The sequence below is a fragment of the Heterodontus francisci genome, chromosome 32 (genome assembly GCF_036365525.1).
Source record: "Heterodontus francisci isolate sHetFra1 chromosome 32, sHetFra1.hap1, whole genome shotgun sequence".
Classification (NCBI taxonomy): Eukaryota; Metazoa; Chordata; class Chondrichthyes; order Heterodontiformes; family Heterodontidae; genus Heterodontus; species Heterodontus francisci.
This window is the reverse complement of record NC_090402.1, coordinates 12,778,236-12,791,204: the sequence shown is the minus strand read 5'-3', so window position 1 is coordinate 12,791,204 and position 12,969 is coordinate 12,778,236. Positions and strand designations below refer to the sequence as shown.

At 45.4% G+C, this 12,969-nt stretch overlaps 1 protein-coding gene across 4 annotated transcripts in view; it reads left to right on the top strand.

Annotated features, from left to right (window-relative positions):
* The window catches only part of ccdc180 (coiled-coil domain containing 180), a 148,840-nt gene that overhangs the window by 22,476 nt on the left and 113,395 nt on the right, over positions 1-12,969 (top strand). For all 4 annotated transcript variants that reach the window (XM_068012253.1, XM_068012255.1, XM_068012254.1 and 1 more), the window contains 4 exons: positions 1,060-1,155; positions 2,364-2,527; positions 8,993-9,103; positions 11,946-12,025. In XM_068012253.1, coding sequence (XP_067868354.1) covers positions 1,060-1,155; positions 2,364-2,527; positions 8,993-9,103; positions 11,946-12,025 — 451 coding nt within the window. The remainder of the gene's footprint in view (positions 1-1,059; positions 1,156-2,363; positions 2,528-8,992; positions 9,104-11,945; positions 12,026-12,969) is intronic.

Genomic DNA, 12,969 nt, shown 5'->3' with positions numbered 1-12,969 from the left:
TCTGTGAAGAGAGTAACAGAGTTAACGTTTCAGGTCGATGGCCTTTCATCATTTTATCAACCTGAAACTTTTACACTCTTTCTCTCTCCACGGATGCTGCCTGACATGCTGAGTAATGCCTAGCTACCCAACCCAAACCCGATCAAACCTGACTACATGTGTTGGGTTCAGGTCGGGTCTGTATTCTGCGTCCAGCATTCGGGCTCAGGGTCGAGTCAGGCTGGATTGTACTGTTTTGTTTTGTATTGCTTTTGTTAACATTTTTTTTCAGTTTCATTAATATGTTTGTTATTTTTGGGCCCAGGTCGGGCATTTAAAAAAATTAAAGGACTCGGGCCCGGGTCGGGTTTGGGTTGGCTGCTGTCGGTTCTGGCCCGGGTCGGGTTTTAATTTTATACCCGAGCCAGGCTTTACCGCTGAGTATTTCCAGCATCTTCTGTTTTCAATACACTTCATCATAATCCTGACTCCTGTCCAGCCCTCCGTTACTGGCAATTGACCCCTGTCAATCAAACATACAACGAAACCAGTCAGTGTTGTGCTTGGGAGCAACCAATGAAATTTCTAGACAATGATTAAACTGAATTGTCACATGATTACTACCGACCAATGAGGCTTTTTAAAAGCATCGCTAACACTGATGGATTCATGATGGATTAATATCGGCCAATCAGTTCTAGAAAATGTCACAAATAATTGGGAAAATCACATGACTAGTATTGACTAATAAGATTATTCAATAGGAACACGCACACCAGAGATTTTATTATGAAAGATAATATCCAGTAACATTGAGTAAAAATAAACTCTTTGTTCTCTCATAGGAATTCTGTTGATCAGAAGACTTATAAAAAAATTTAATAGTAGTTGGTCCCCAATGTTATTGTTGTACATTGATATGGATCTGGCCTTATTGCTTCCTGATGCTTCTCTGAGATCTGATTAGTTAAGGATCAGTAGTCTCTGATCATGTGTTCTAATTGGTCAAAATGACTTGACAGTAATACATCCGATGTTCACACAGAGTTTCAATAGTATAAATTTATTTCTGTGCTTCAGATAACAGCTGCGTTTAAGGACTGCTTGAAAGATTTAGAAAAGATCGCTTACTTACCGTCAGGTGATATTTATCGATTTATAGATAAAGAAGCCATGGTAAGTACAAAATAATTCTATCGGTACTACACATTTCAGAACTGTGACTGCAGGGGTTGCGGGGAGGGGGTCGATGATGGGGAGGGGTAGTGATGGGAGGGGTTGGGGGCAATGTTTCTTGTAAAATCCTATTGTGCGCAGCCAGTTTTGTTAAGTGCGTGGCACCTTTAAACTTTTGTGTAGCTGTGCAGGTGCAGTCTTTAATACAGAATAAGGCCTGTGTGGTATCTTCCAGGCTTTAATGCAGCTGCACAGGCATGCAGCTTAGCAGTAACATTGGTCGGGGGAGATCATGGAGGTGGCGGGGGGTGCTGTTTACATATAAACCTGTTAGACCTGGAGGAAAAGCTTTTGCTCCTCCTGGCCCACAAGCAGTGTTGTAATTGCACTTACCTGATGGATCCAGCCCTCATGCCCAGGATTAGAAAGAGGAGGGTAGATGAATATATTAGTGCTTTATGGCCATCATCACAGTCTATGCAACAGGAACAGCCTTCTGCCTACAAGCTGTCTTTGGCATGAATGTACACCTCAGACTAGTGCCTGAGAGTGTCCCACTTAGGATTTGTCCAATGATGACAGCTCTGAGGACAGCGTTGATACTATGAATGGAGTATGCTCTGGCCACTCTTGCTATTCAAAATGTCACAAGTAAAATGTCATGACATCACTTAAGTTGAATTTTGTACAAGATAGTCTCTAATCAATTGTACTGCAGTATGAGGCTCTGTAAAAATGGATAATTGAGAGTTACTTCATTAGTTCACCTCCTACCCAATTGATGAATAGTGAGATTAACCACATTCGTTAATCATCCTATGGTTCCCGATCCCAGTGTGTCCATCAGGATTGCAGTGATTATAGGTGTGTCATATCAGTAGAGTTATAGGGTTTGTCTTTCCAATGTCTGTTTCTTTTACAAGAGCATGTTAAGCAAAATAACACTAGGGTGAAGTACTGATGATTGATGGTCGTGGTAATGAGTTGAGACAATGAAGTAGGAGTGTCATGCTGTGGTGACCTCAGCTCTTTTTCTCCAACAGCAGAGAGATGAGCATGACTAGGGAAGAGGGTATATGAGGGGATGTAGAAGTATAGGCACAAAGTTAGAGCAAAATAGGGCTTAAATGCAATTTTGCCTGAAACATATTTGTACCAATGCACTAAATAAGTCAAATAACAATAATTTTTGTTCCGATTTGGCACAGCTGGTAAACCAGGCCTTGCTGGCAAATCACAGAGCAATGAATAAGCTGTATGTGAATCTCATGGAGGCTGATCTGATGCACGAGATGTCAGAGCGGAAGAAACGGAATGTTAAAGTGCAAGAGTTAAATGCTGTCAAGAAGAATGACATCCTACAGAAATTCAAGTGAGTCTTTGAGTTACCAGACCTATAATTGTATGGAGAAAGAACTTTTATAGAGATTATGCTGGGTAGATAAATTAGATTTTTTTTTAATTCATTCATGGGATGTGAGCATCGCTGGCAAGGGCAACATTATTTGTCCATCCCTAATTGCCCTTGAGAAGATTCTAGAAGTAAAAATGGTCTGCTGTCTTTATTTTATCAATTTTTTTTGGCCATTGCTTCTTGGAACTTTGCTCTCACTTACCCTAAGCTACAAAAATGCCATCATGCATGCATTTCTTCTCCCTGCAAGCTCAATGTATTGAAATCAAGTTCATTTACTTTAACTCATTCTTTCTCAGGACCTCAAAACCATAAAGCTCTTTAACTCACTCAGTCTTTCCTTCTCCCTGCAGTCTTCAAGCTTTTAAAATCCAAACTTGGCAACAAATAACCACCAATTCTTAATTTACCTCTTTTTTTTTTCCCCCCCCTACTGCTTTCAACTTTGGCATGAACTTGGGCCTTGCACTTTGAACTTTAGCCCTTCACCTATGTTTCTCAAGTAAAAGATAGGAAGTGTTTCCACATTATCTTCACCTTTAAAATGCTGTTGTGGTTTTCACCTGTCCCATGAATATTAGCATATGGGAACAAAGAAGTCATTGTAAGAACAGTGTTTTGTAGCTGGCTTTTTACATTGATTATTGGCGTTGCAGAAATGCTAATCACAGTATTGATCTTAATAGAAACCTGTTCCTGAAGAACAGTTGAATCATTGAATATTTTGGATAAGATGGAGGACATTCAGTCCATCGCACATGTGCCAATTGTCTAAAATAGCTGTGCACGTAGTCTGTGGCTGGAATTTTATGGCCACCCTAAGAGCAGGATGGTGGCGGGCAGGGCGTAAGATGGAGCAGGAGGCTTGGGGAGCCCGTTCTGACCCACTCCTGCCTCCGCTGCCATTTTATGCAGGGCGGAGGCTGTGAAAAATGGCCCGCCCACACGCCCCAGGCCAGTCAAGGCCCTTAAGTGGCCAGTTAACAGCCACTGCTTTTAACAGGTGGCTTTTCTCGGACCGGGCGGCCCAGGTCTGAGAAAAGCCACTTGTTAAAAGCAGGCGGCTTTCTGACGACCTGTGGGGGGGGGTTCCTCATGATCAGGCACCCTGTGCCCGATGGAGGGCTGCCCACGATGCCCCAACAATCCCCGACGCCCAACATGGCCCCCTATCCCCAAATCGACCATTCTTGCCTCGCTGGGGCCCGACCGATTGACCCTGGCGAGGCCCCAAAAACGAACCGGTTCTCTGAGGCTCCCTGACATCTTCTGTCTTCGGCTGGGTTGCATTCCCAGTAGTAGCCACCGCTCCTGGTGGCACTGCTGGGACAGAGAGCTACCGGCCCGCTGATTGGCCGGCAGCTCCATTAGGCAGGACTTCCAGCCACAATGAGATGAAAGTCCCGCCTCAGACCAATTAAGGGCCTGGGAACTGCAAAATGCAGTCTGGATCCCCAGGCTAGGCAGAGGCGGGATCGCCACCGACTTGTCGGTTGGTGCACAGCTCCCATCCGCCGAGGGTAAAATTCCGGCCTGTCTCAGCTGCCCTTACCCCTACTTATTTAATTTTTCCTGTTTCAAATATTTGAGGTAAAATTTTAAGGGATTTGTATCTTTAATTCTTTCTCCTGAATGCAAGGAATCCTTTGAATTGCCTCTGTCAATGACCCAACAAATTTGAGGCTCACCAACCTCCCCGTCCAAGTTTCTTCCTCTCTCCTCATCACAGGTTCCCAAATTCCCTTTGAGAAATGGCCCTGGACAACTAAAACTGCCCGATTTTGCAATTTAGCATGACTGGAAAAGGATTTGTCAGATGGCTACTCTGTCCCATTTTTATAGAAGAGCCACATGGTTCCTGCTACCTTATTTTAATCTTTTCACTGTATCTGCCTGACATTATACTGACTGTGCTGCTGAATCTGTGCATCTGCCTTATTCTCTAATCTACAACACTATACAAAAGTGCTGCACATAATGATATTAACCTTTTTTGGGTAGGTGTACTTATATATTTTCTTGCCTTTTTTACTTTACAAATTAAAAAGTTGTAAATTTATTTTTGAAAGCTGATCAGTGATGCCTTTCAGCCACAGATATCTCAGTAATTTTGGTCCTGAGTTCCGATAGTCCACATACATTATTTAGAGCTTCTTTAATATAATTTTGTAATATTGATGCTTGTCCACTGGAATCCCAGGGCAGAATTTTCCTTGGTGAGGGAGCAGTAAACTGACATCGGGACTGTTTCCAGGTCCCAATCCTGCCCCTGGGGGATGCAGTCACAACCCCGAATTTTCACGGGGGCAGATTGTTAATTGACTGGAGCGGGTTGGGCGGCCAATTAGAAGCTGAGGGTGTAGGAATAGAGATGGGACTGAAAGAGTTTGGGCACAATTTAAACCCAACATGGCAGGCATTACCGTGCTTGCTGTTTCAGTGCAATATTTCCTGGATTGAAAATGAAGCAGGAGAGGCAGAGGCCTGGAACCTGGACAGGATTGCCTCCCGTTTTGCAGACACAGACCTAGAGGTCCTCTTCAAGGCAGTGAGGAAGAGGAGGGAGGTCCTCTTTCCGGAGGGTGGCAGAAGAGGGCCACCCTCCCAGACCAAGCAGGCCTGGATAAAGGTCACCGACACAGTGAACGGACGGAGTGTGTTGCACAGAAATGGGGTCCAATGGAGGACAAGGTTCAACAACCTTATTCACTCTGGCAAGGTGAGTACAACACCAGATCCTCAGGACAGGCCTCTGGGTATTGAGCCTCCGAAAGACACACGAGCTGAGGAGCCTGAGGGTGCATACTGCTCCTAAACTTGGGAAGAGCGTGAGTCCAGGATACTTACTGACCTCTCAGAGCCCTCGTGCTGAGGACCTGCCAACACTGAGACATGCAGCTTCTTATGTATATGAGCCATTGGCTTGGCCATAGAGGGCAGCAGTGCCTTATCTCTCTTTTTCATCATTGCAGGAGAAACAGGCATATAATTCCTGTGAGAGGGCCCAGACGGAGGATGGGTTCCGTACCTCATGTCATCACCACAATAGAAGAGGGAGGCATAGAGATCGCCAGGATTGCTGACAAACAGCAAGTAGGGGAAACCAAGATGGGCAGCCCTGGTGGAGATGGTGAATACAGACTGCAATGCGTTCATTATGTGGATGCATTGCACTACAGCCTGTCCGACAGCAGGCCAAAGACTCAGTTGTATTGGGAAACCTATACTCTTTGAGGCTTCTGATTTCCAAGGCTAGTTCTCATGATCTCTTCTTTTGTCTCTCACAGGTGCTGGCTTCAAGGCGTTACAACAGGCTCCTTCACCATCACCAGGCAAAGCGCTGCCACAGCAGAGCTCAGACCAAGCACCGTCACACCTTCCAACCGCATCCTCCACCAGTGCAGATACAGTCACCTCAGTGGATCTTCATGCACGATTAGATAGGATGGCACTGGATGATGAGCATGTCATTGGTATGCAGGAGGAGGTGACAGGGAGAGGTAGCTGTGGGCAGTCCCCTTCAGAGAAGGGAAGACAGACAAGCCCTGCACAGATGCAGAGCCTCGGGAGTCGCAGGAAAGGAGGCTCTACTTAGACCATCAACAACAGATGTGCTCCCACTTGTCTGAGTTCCCTGAGGCAGTGCGTGGTCATGGGCTGAGAATGGAGGAGTCCATCAAGCTCATATGTGTCACCATGGCTCAGGGATTTGAATGCATGAGCTTCTGCATTAAGAGACTGGCCAACTTCATGGAGAGCTGTATACAGCAGCATTTGGAGTAAATGAACTGTGCACTGACATTCACAGGATGCATATCACACTTGACCAGTCAGTGACGCTGATGGCATAGAGGTGTTTGAAGGGGATGCCAGTTGTGCCCAGCTGGTGCTCCCCTTCAGCCATCCAGAATACCAGCCAAGGGCTGAGACTGTTACCCGAAGAGGATGAGGGTGCCACCCCTCACAGGGTGCCATCTTCATCAGTGCCTTCCTTTTCCCCTCTGACTGAGGGAGCATCTGTGCATTCGGGTCCAGTGACGGAGGCTCCCCCTGCAATGCCGCTGGTGCAGCAGCCTCTGAAGGCTCTCCCCTGTCACCTCCACGATGAGGACAACTGCCACATGCATCTCAGCCGCAAGCAAAGACAAGTGAACAGGCTGCTTCCATCTCATCCAGTGCCACAAAGGGAGCACCACACAGAAGTAGCTGAAATTGGAGGCCACCACTTCGGACAGAGTACTGAGTGGGTCACTGGGGTGTCTGTCTCATGTAACTGGGCACTTTCTGTCTTTTTGAGCACCGTGTAAATATTGACACATGAAGCCAGATGTGTTGGCCTCCTTTTATTAATGGCAGTACATCAATAGAGACATGAAGTAGTGAAGAGGAACAAGGGTCCATGAATGGTGACAGTGAAACCTCTAGGCAGATGTGCACCCTTCATTGGCGTTAAGAGTTGAACTGTTCCAGGCTGCGTCTTTAACAGAAGTGTTCTCAGAGGCAGCTCAAAGTGAGTTTCATACCATGCCGTTCCTCCTGGGTTAGAGAGGTTCAGCTGAAACGAGCCTGAATCAGATGATCCCTGACAATGACATCCTGGTGAGACCCTCGGGTCCCACACCTGACCCAGCCACCTCTCTGTGCAGCCGGGGCACCTTTGTATTCTACATCTTCCTCCTCTTCCACGTCCTGTTCTTTCTTTTCCTTCAATGAGCTGTGTCTATCTAGCACTTCACCCTCTTCAAGGTCCACACCTCTCTGAAGGGCCATGTTATGGAGAATACAGGAGACCACCACAATGAGCGAGACCCTTGCAGGAGTGTACTGTAGGGCACCACCCTACTGGTTCGGGCACCGGAACTACATCTTCAGAAGCCTGATGGCCTGTTCGATGGTAGTCCTTGTGAGCGGATGGCTTCGGTTGTAGCGCTTCTGTGGCTTTGTCTTGGGGTCTCATAAAAGGGGGGTGAGTAGCCATCTATTCAAGGTATATCCCTTGTCCCCAGAATCTATCCATGGAGTTTGGGGGGGTGGAATGAAGAGCTGCGACAGCCTGTACTGACGGAGGATGAAGGAATCATGGCAGCTGCCAGGAAAGCAAGTGCACACATACAGGAAGCTCTTGTTGTGGTTGCAGACCAGTTGAATGCTGAGGGAGTGGAAGCCCTCCCTGTTGATCTCATTGGGTGCCCTGTTGGTGCCTTGATGGCCACATGGGTGCAATTGATGATACCCTGCATCTGGGGAATTCCAGCAACGGGGGCGAAACCCACTCCCCTCTGTGCCTGTGAGGCCCCATCTGTCTGGAATTGAATGTACTGTCTGGCTTTCGAATAAAGCGCATCAGTGAGCTGTGAGATGCTGTGGTGTGCAGCCACTTGTGAGATGCCACCAAGGTCTGCAGCTGCTCCTTGGAAGGAGCCAGAGGTGAAGATGTTCAAGGGCTCAGTGACTTTGACAGCTACTAGCATGGCGAGCAGTGCTGTGAGGTCTGAGGTCCTTGGCAACGAGGGCACAAGTTTCTGTGACCATCTGCCTGGCGAGTCACAGTCTCCTGCAGCACTGGTTCTCAGTTATCTGAAGGTAGCTCTGTCTTTGATGGTAGATCCAATGCTGAGGGTATGGCCTCGGCCTCCTTCCTGCCCCTCGTGCCTCTCCTCTGCCTTTCTGATGCCTGGGGGCTCTATCCTTCCTGCGGTGGGTGTTGCTCCTCAATGCCAATGGATCAGAAATCTGAGAGTTGTGCTCTGATTGCCAACTGCTTCCTTCCTCGCACTCAGGTGACCTCCCAATTGTGTTTGGAAGCCATTCCCCCTCCTCTTATGCCCTTGCGAGGCAGCAGGGTAATGGCCCCCTACACTGCCTGAGTGCTTACTGACCAGTCTCCCCACAACTTGCCCAAGTCCCCTTCTGTGCTGTTCTGCCTTTCAGGGAGCCTAGCTAATTCCCTGGGCTAGCCATGATTGGCTCCCTGCTGTCTGCCTCCATGCACCTGGTCTGCCCCAAACACAGCACACAGCCCGTGTGTCCCCACCAAAATCTGAACTTGACCCTCAACGAGCTCTTAATGAGTTCTTTTATCGAATTATTGCTGTATCGGGCAAGTTCCCGGGGCCCCCTCCCCCCACCCTGGGGGAACATGCTGGCGCTGGGAACGGTGACGGGAAACAGACACGGTGGCCAAAGCTGGTATTTTCGTCCCCCCGTCTGCCTCTGTTTCTGCCCTGATCAGGACCTGAAAATCCTGTCGCTAATGTTGACCACCAATATCATTGCAAGAATTGGTATAGTTTTAGGTAACATGAATTAGCTTTCAATATTGAATATTAATTACCACATTGCCATCATATCTTTGACTGTAGGGAATAAATTGAATTTTTTGTAAATAAATTTGGCTTTTTGCTTTGTTTGTTCCTTTCACAGAGGTTTTTTGGCAAAGGATTGGAATGCTGGATTAGCAACGGAGAAGGATTTATTGTTGAAAGAACAGCAAAAACTAAACAACAAACGGATCCGGCGTCTTGAGGATATTACGTAAGTTTAAGAAACAACATTTCTGATGAAGGGTCACAGCTGAAATATTAACTTATCTCTTTCAGATGCTTGTAGACCTGTTGTACATTTCCAGCATTTTCTTGGTATTATTTCAGAATTCCAAGATTAGCAATTTTTCTTTTTGCCATCAGTAAAACTCTATTCCAATCTGGGAAAAAACTTTATCCTGCGGGTGCAGAGTGGGGAACAATGGTGGTATTGATTTAGATAGGATGATCTAGACGTTTTTATCCCTTTTGGTAGGGGCGCATTTCCGATGGTGGTGGGGTATCTTCCTTCCACCTTCTATTTAAAATATAATCATATTACAAAGTCCAGTGTTCATAACAATTATAGGGAAGTGTTCAGGCCAATTTACACACAGCAAACTTCCAAAAGCCATAATGATATAAATGAGGAGATAATCTATTTTTAATGGTGTTGGTTGAGCAATAAATATTAAGAAAGAATTGCCTTTATATAGCACCTTTCATGACCACCAGATTCCCAAAGTGCTTTACAGTCAATGAAGTACTTTTTGAAGTATATCACTGTTGTAATGTAGGAAACACAGCACCCAAATTATGCACAGCAAACTCCCACAAACAGCAATGTGATAATGACCAGATAATCTGTTTTTGTGATGTTGATTGAGGGATAAATATTGTTCAGGACACCGGGGAGAACTCACCTGCTCTTCTTTGAAAAGTGCCATATAATCTTTTGCGTCCACCTGAGAGGACTGACAGGGTCTCGGTTTAATCTCTCATCCAAAAGATGGCACCTCCAACAGTATAGCACTTCCTCAATCTTGGAGGGGGTCTTGAACCCACAGCCTTCTCAGTCAGAGGTTAGAGAGCTAACCCACTGAATCATGGCCAATACACCATGAAAACTCCCTTGCTCTGCTTCAAATAGTGCTATTGGATCTTTTAAATCTACTCTCAGAGCTTTAGTTCTTATCTGAAATGTGGTACCTCCAACAATGCAGCATTCCCTAAGTGCTGCGCAGGAGTGGCAACCTAGGTTTTGTGCTCTAGTCTCTGGAGTGGGAGTTGAATCACATGGCCTTTTGACTCAACTGAGCTACGGCTGCAACTTGAATACCTGGTATATATTTTTAAATCACAATCGATCGCACATTATGAGTAATAGGTAAATGATGTTCAAAGACAGTTGATTAAAGCAACATCTTCCTCGTGGCAACTTTCAGGAATGGTCCAATACTCTGCACCATGGAACGATTAGATTTCAGTGAGTGATCACAGTTCTTCATGTGGTGTGCTCTTGATTTTAATCATTTTGCTGTGGGCGTTTGCCAAGTGGATACTGGACGTTATTCCTTCCAAAAAGAAAATAAAACTTTAGTGCAAAAAATTCTATTAAATAGTCCCAATCTAGCAGGGCCCTTTGACTTGCTGCACAGAAGTGAGGATAATCCTGTCGGTATCATGCCTCATCATAGCAATCTCTTGCCTCATCTTGTTGCGAGCAGGAAAAGAGATACCAGCTCTTTCAACAGCCTGTAAGAAGATAGAGGCAATGAATGGAGGCTAAAGGACGTGGGTAATGGAAAAGGTGCTACAAATGGCATTTGGGGTGTTTTATGAGTACCACTGCTTTAAGTTAACAATGTGATTGTAATCTTTCAGCTAATGATAGCATCTGAACTATTCATTACTCCAATGTAATTTACTTGGAAGAACAACAACTTGTATTTATGTTGGGATTTTAATTTAGTAGACATCAAGTGTTCCTTAGAGGAAAAACGAATGATGAGTGATAATTGAACAGTTAGGAAAGACGGCTGAAAGAGGTGGATTTTGAGTAAACTTTCTAAAGCCTAGGAGAAAGATAGTGAAGTTGAGGGGATTTACAAAGAGAATTCCAGAGATTGGGGACAACAACTCTGAAGGTTCTGTCACTGATGATGGAACATGGAAGGGGAGATGCATAAGAGGCCAATGTTGGACTACTGAAGAACACAAGTAGAATACAGGGCTGGAATAGGCTGAATAAATGAATCAAGAGAAGGTCCAGGAGGGATTTGGAAATGAGAACAAGAATTTTGAATTCAATGTATTGGGTGGGGTAAGCAATGGGGGCTAGCGAAGAAGGTGTTAGGGAAGTCTGGAGGAAAAAAAATGACTTTTTATATTCGTTCTTTGGATGTGAATGTCGCTGATAAAGCCAGCATTTATTGCCCATCCCTAATTACCCTTGGGGACAGTGGCATAGTGGTAATGTTCTTGAACTAGTAATCCAGAGGCTCGGATGAATATTCTGGAGATATGAGTTCAAATCCTATCATGGCAGCAGTGGGTGGGGGGATTTAAATTCAATTAATAAGTTTGGACTAAAAGTCTATTCTTGCTAATAATCATGAAATGACTGGTTGTCATTAAAAACTCATCTGGTTCACTAATGTCCTTCAGGGGAGGAAATCTGTTATCCTTGCCTGTCCTAAATGTGACTCCAGACCCACAGCAATGTGGTTGACTCTTAACTGCCCTCAGAAATGGCCTAGCAAGCTACTCAGGTGTATCAAACTGCCACAAAAAGTGTGATTAAGGGTTTGCACAGTGGTGGGGTATGAATTGGGGTGGAGGCAGAAAACATTGTTGAGGTGATGAAGGGTCAGGATAGGCTATGGTGTTTGAAGCTCAGTTTGGTTGTTAATTTCCTAGTACTACATCAATAGATAAAACATGAGAAACAAATGTGCAGCTAATCTTGTACTAAGTCTGTGGTTCATTTATTTTGCACTTTGAGCATAACTTATTTTGTATTTATTTGGAATATACAGTTCTGTTTGTCATTAGTTTATTTATGGTTTATGCAGAGACATGAAGCCTTTAGACTTCAATAAAGCCTCATTATCTGCCTGGTATGACTCTATACGAGCCTTAAATATGGAGATGGGTAAGCATATGCGACAGAAGTGGGCTTTATTTCCTTTTAGTAGGTTAGAAGTTAACACATGTTCATTGAATGGAATCCCTTGCGGTTCATGAATGCCCCCGACTGTCCAGCTGGTGCTCTAAGGGCCACATGAGTACAGTCTATCACGCCCTGTACCATTGGGAAGCCGGATATAATGCTGAAACCTCTGGTTCTCTCAGCCTGAATGGTGTTGTCCGTCTTGAACGTGATGAAATGGTCAGCACGTTGAAACAATACATCAGTCACAACCTTTATGCAATGGTGCGCTGCTGATTGTGAGACACCGCACAAGTCTGCAGCTGAGGCTTGGAAGGAGCCAGACGCATAGAAGTTAAGAGCTACTATGACCTTTAGAGCGACTGGCATTGGATGGCCACCAAGACAGATTAATGCAACATCCACTGCCAGCATCTCAGAGATGTGACAGTCTCCCGTGACAGCCGCAGTCTTCTTCTGCACTGGTGTTCTGACAGCTGCAGGTAGTTCAGACGCGTTCGGTCTGCGCTTACTACTGGGTAGGTACGTCTCCTGACATTTGGTCGCTCCCGGGTGACTCTGCGAACTACTGTCCCTCCAACAGCACGAGGATGCAATGGTGCAGCTTGCTGTACATTCTCCTGACCATTTGTACTTGTGTCACTCATTGATTCACTGTCCTCCTCATCTGATGATCCACCTCCAGAGTGAACAATTCCCATTGTTGAACAGCAGAATAAATGCTTTGACCACAGGTAATAGCTTCCAGCTTTTGTGACTGGCTCACTTCAGGTACTTCCTTCAGGCAATAACTAATATTATATGGGTCCCTATCAGCAGTGCATATCATTCAGATTAAACCTTCTGCACAACCTGCACGTTACAACCCTTGTTCAGACACACAAATAACATCAGCATGAATAAAGGTCAATAAATTAATTTTTACC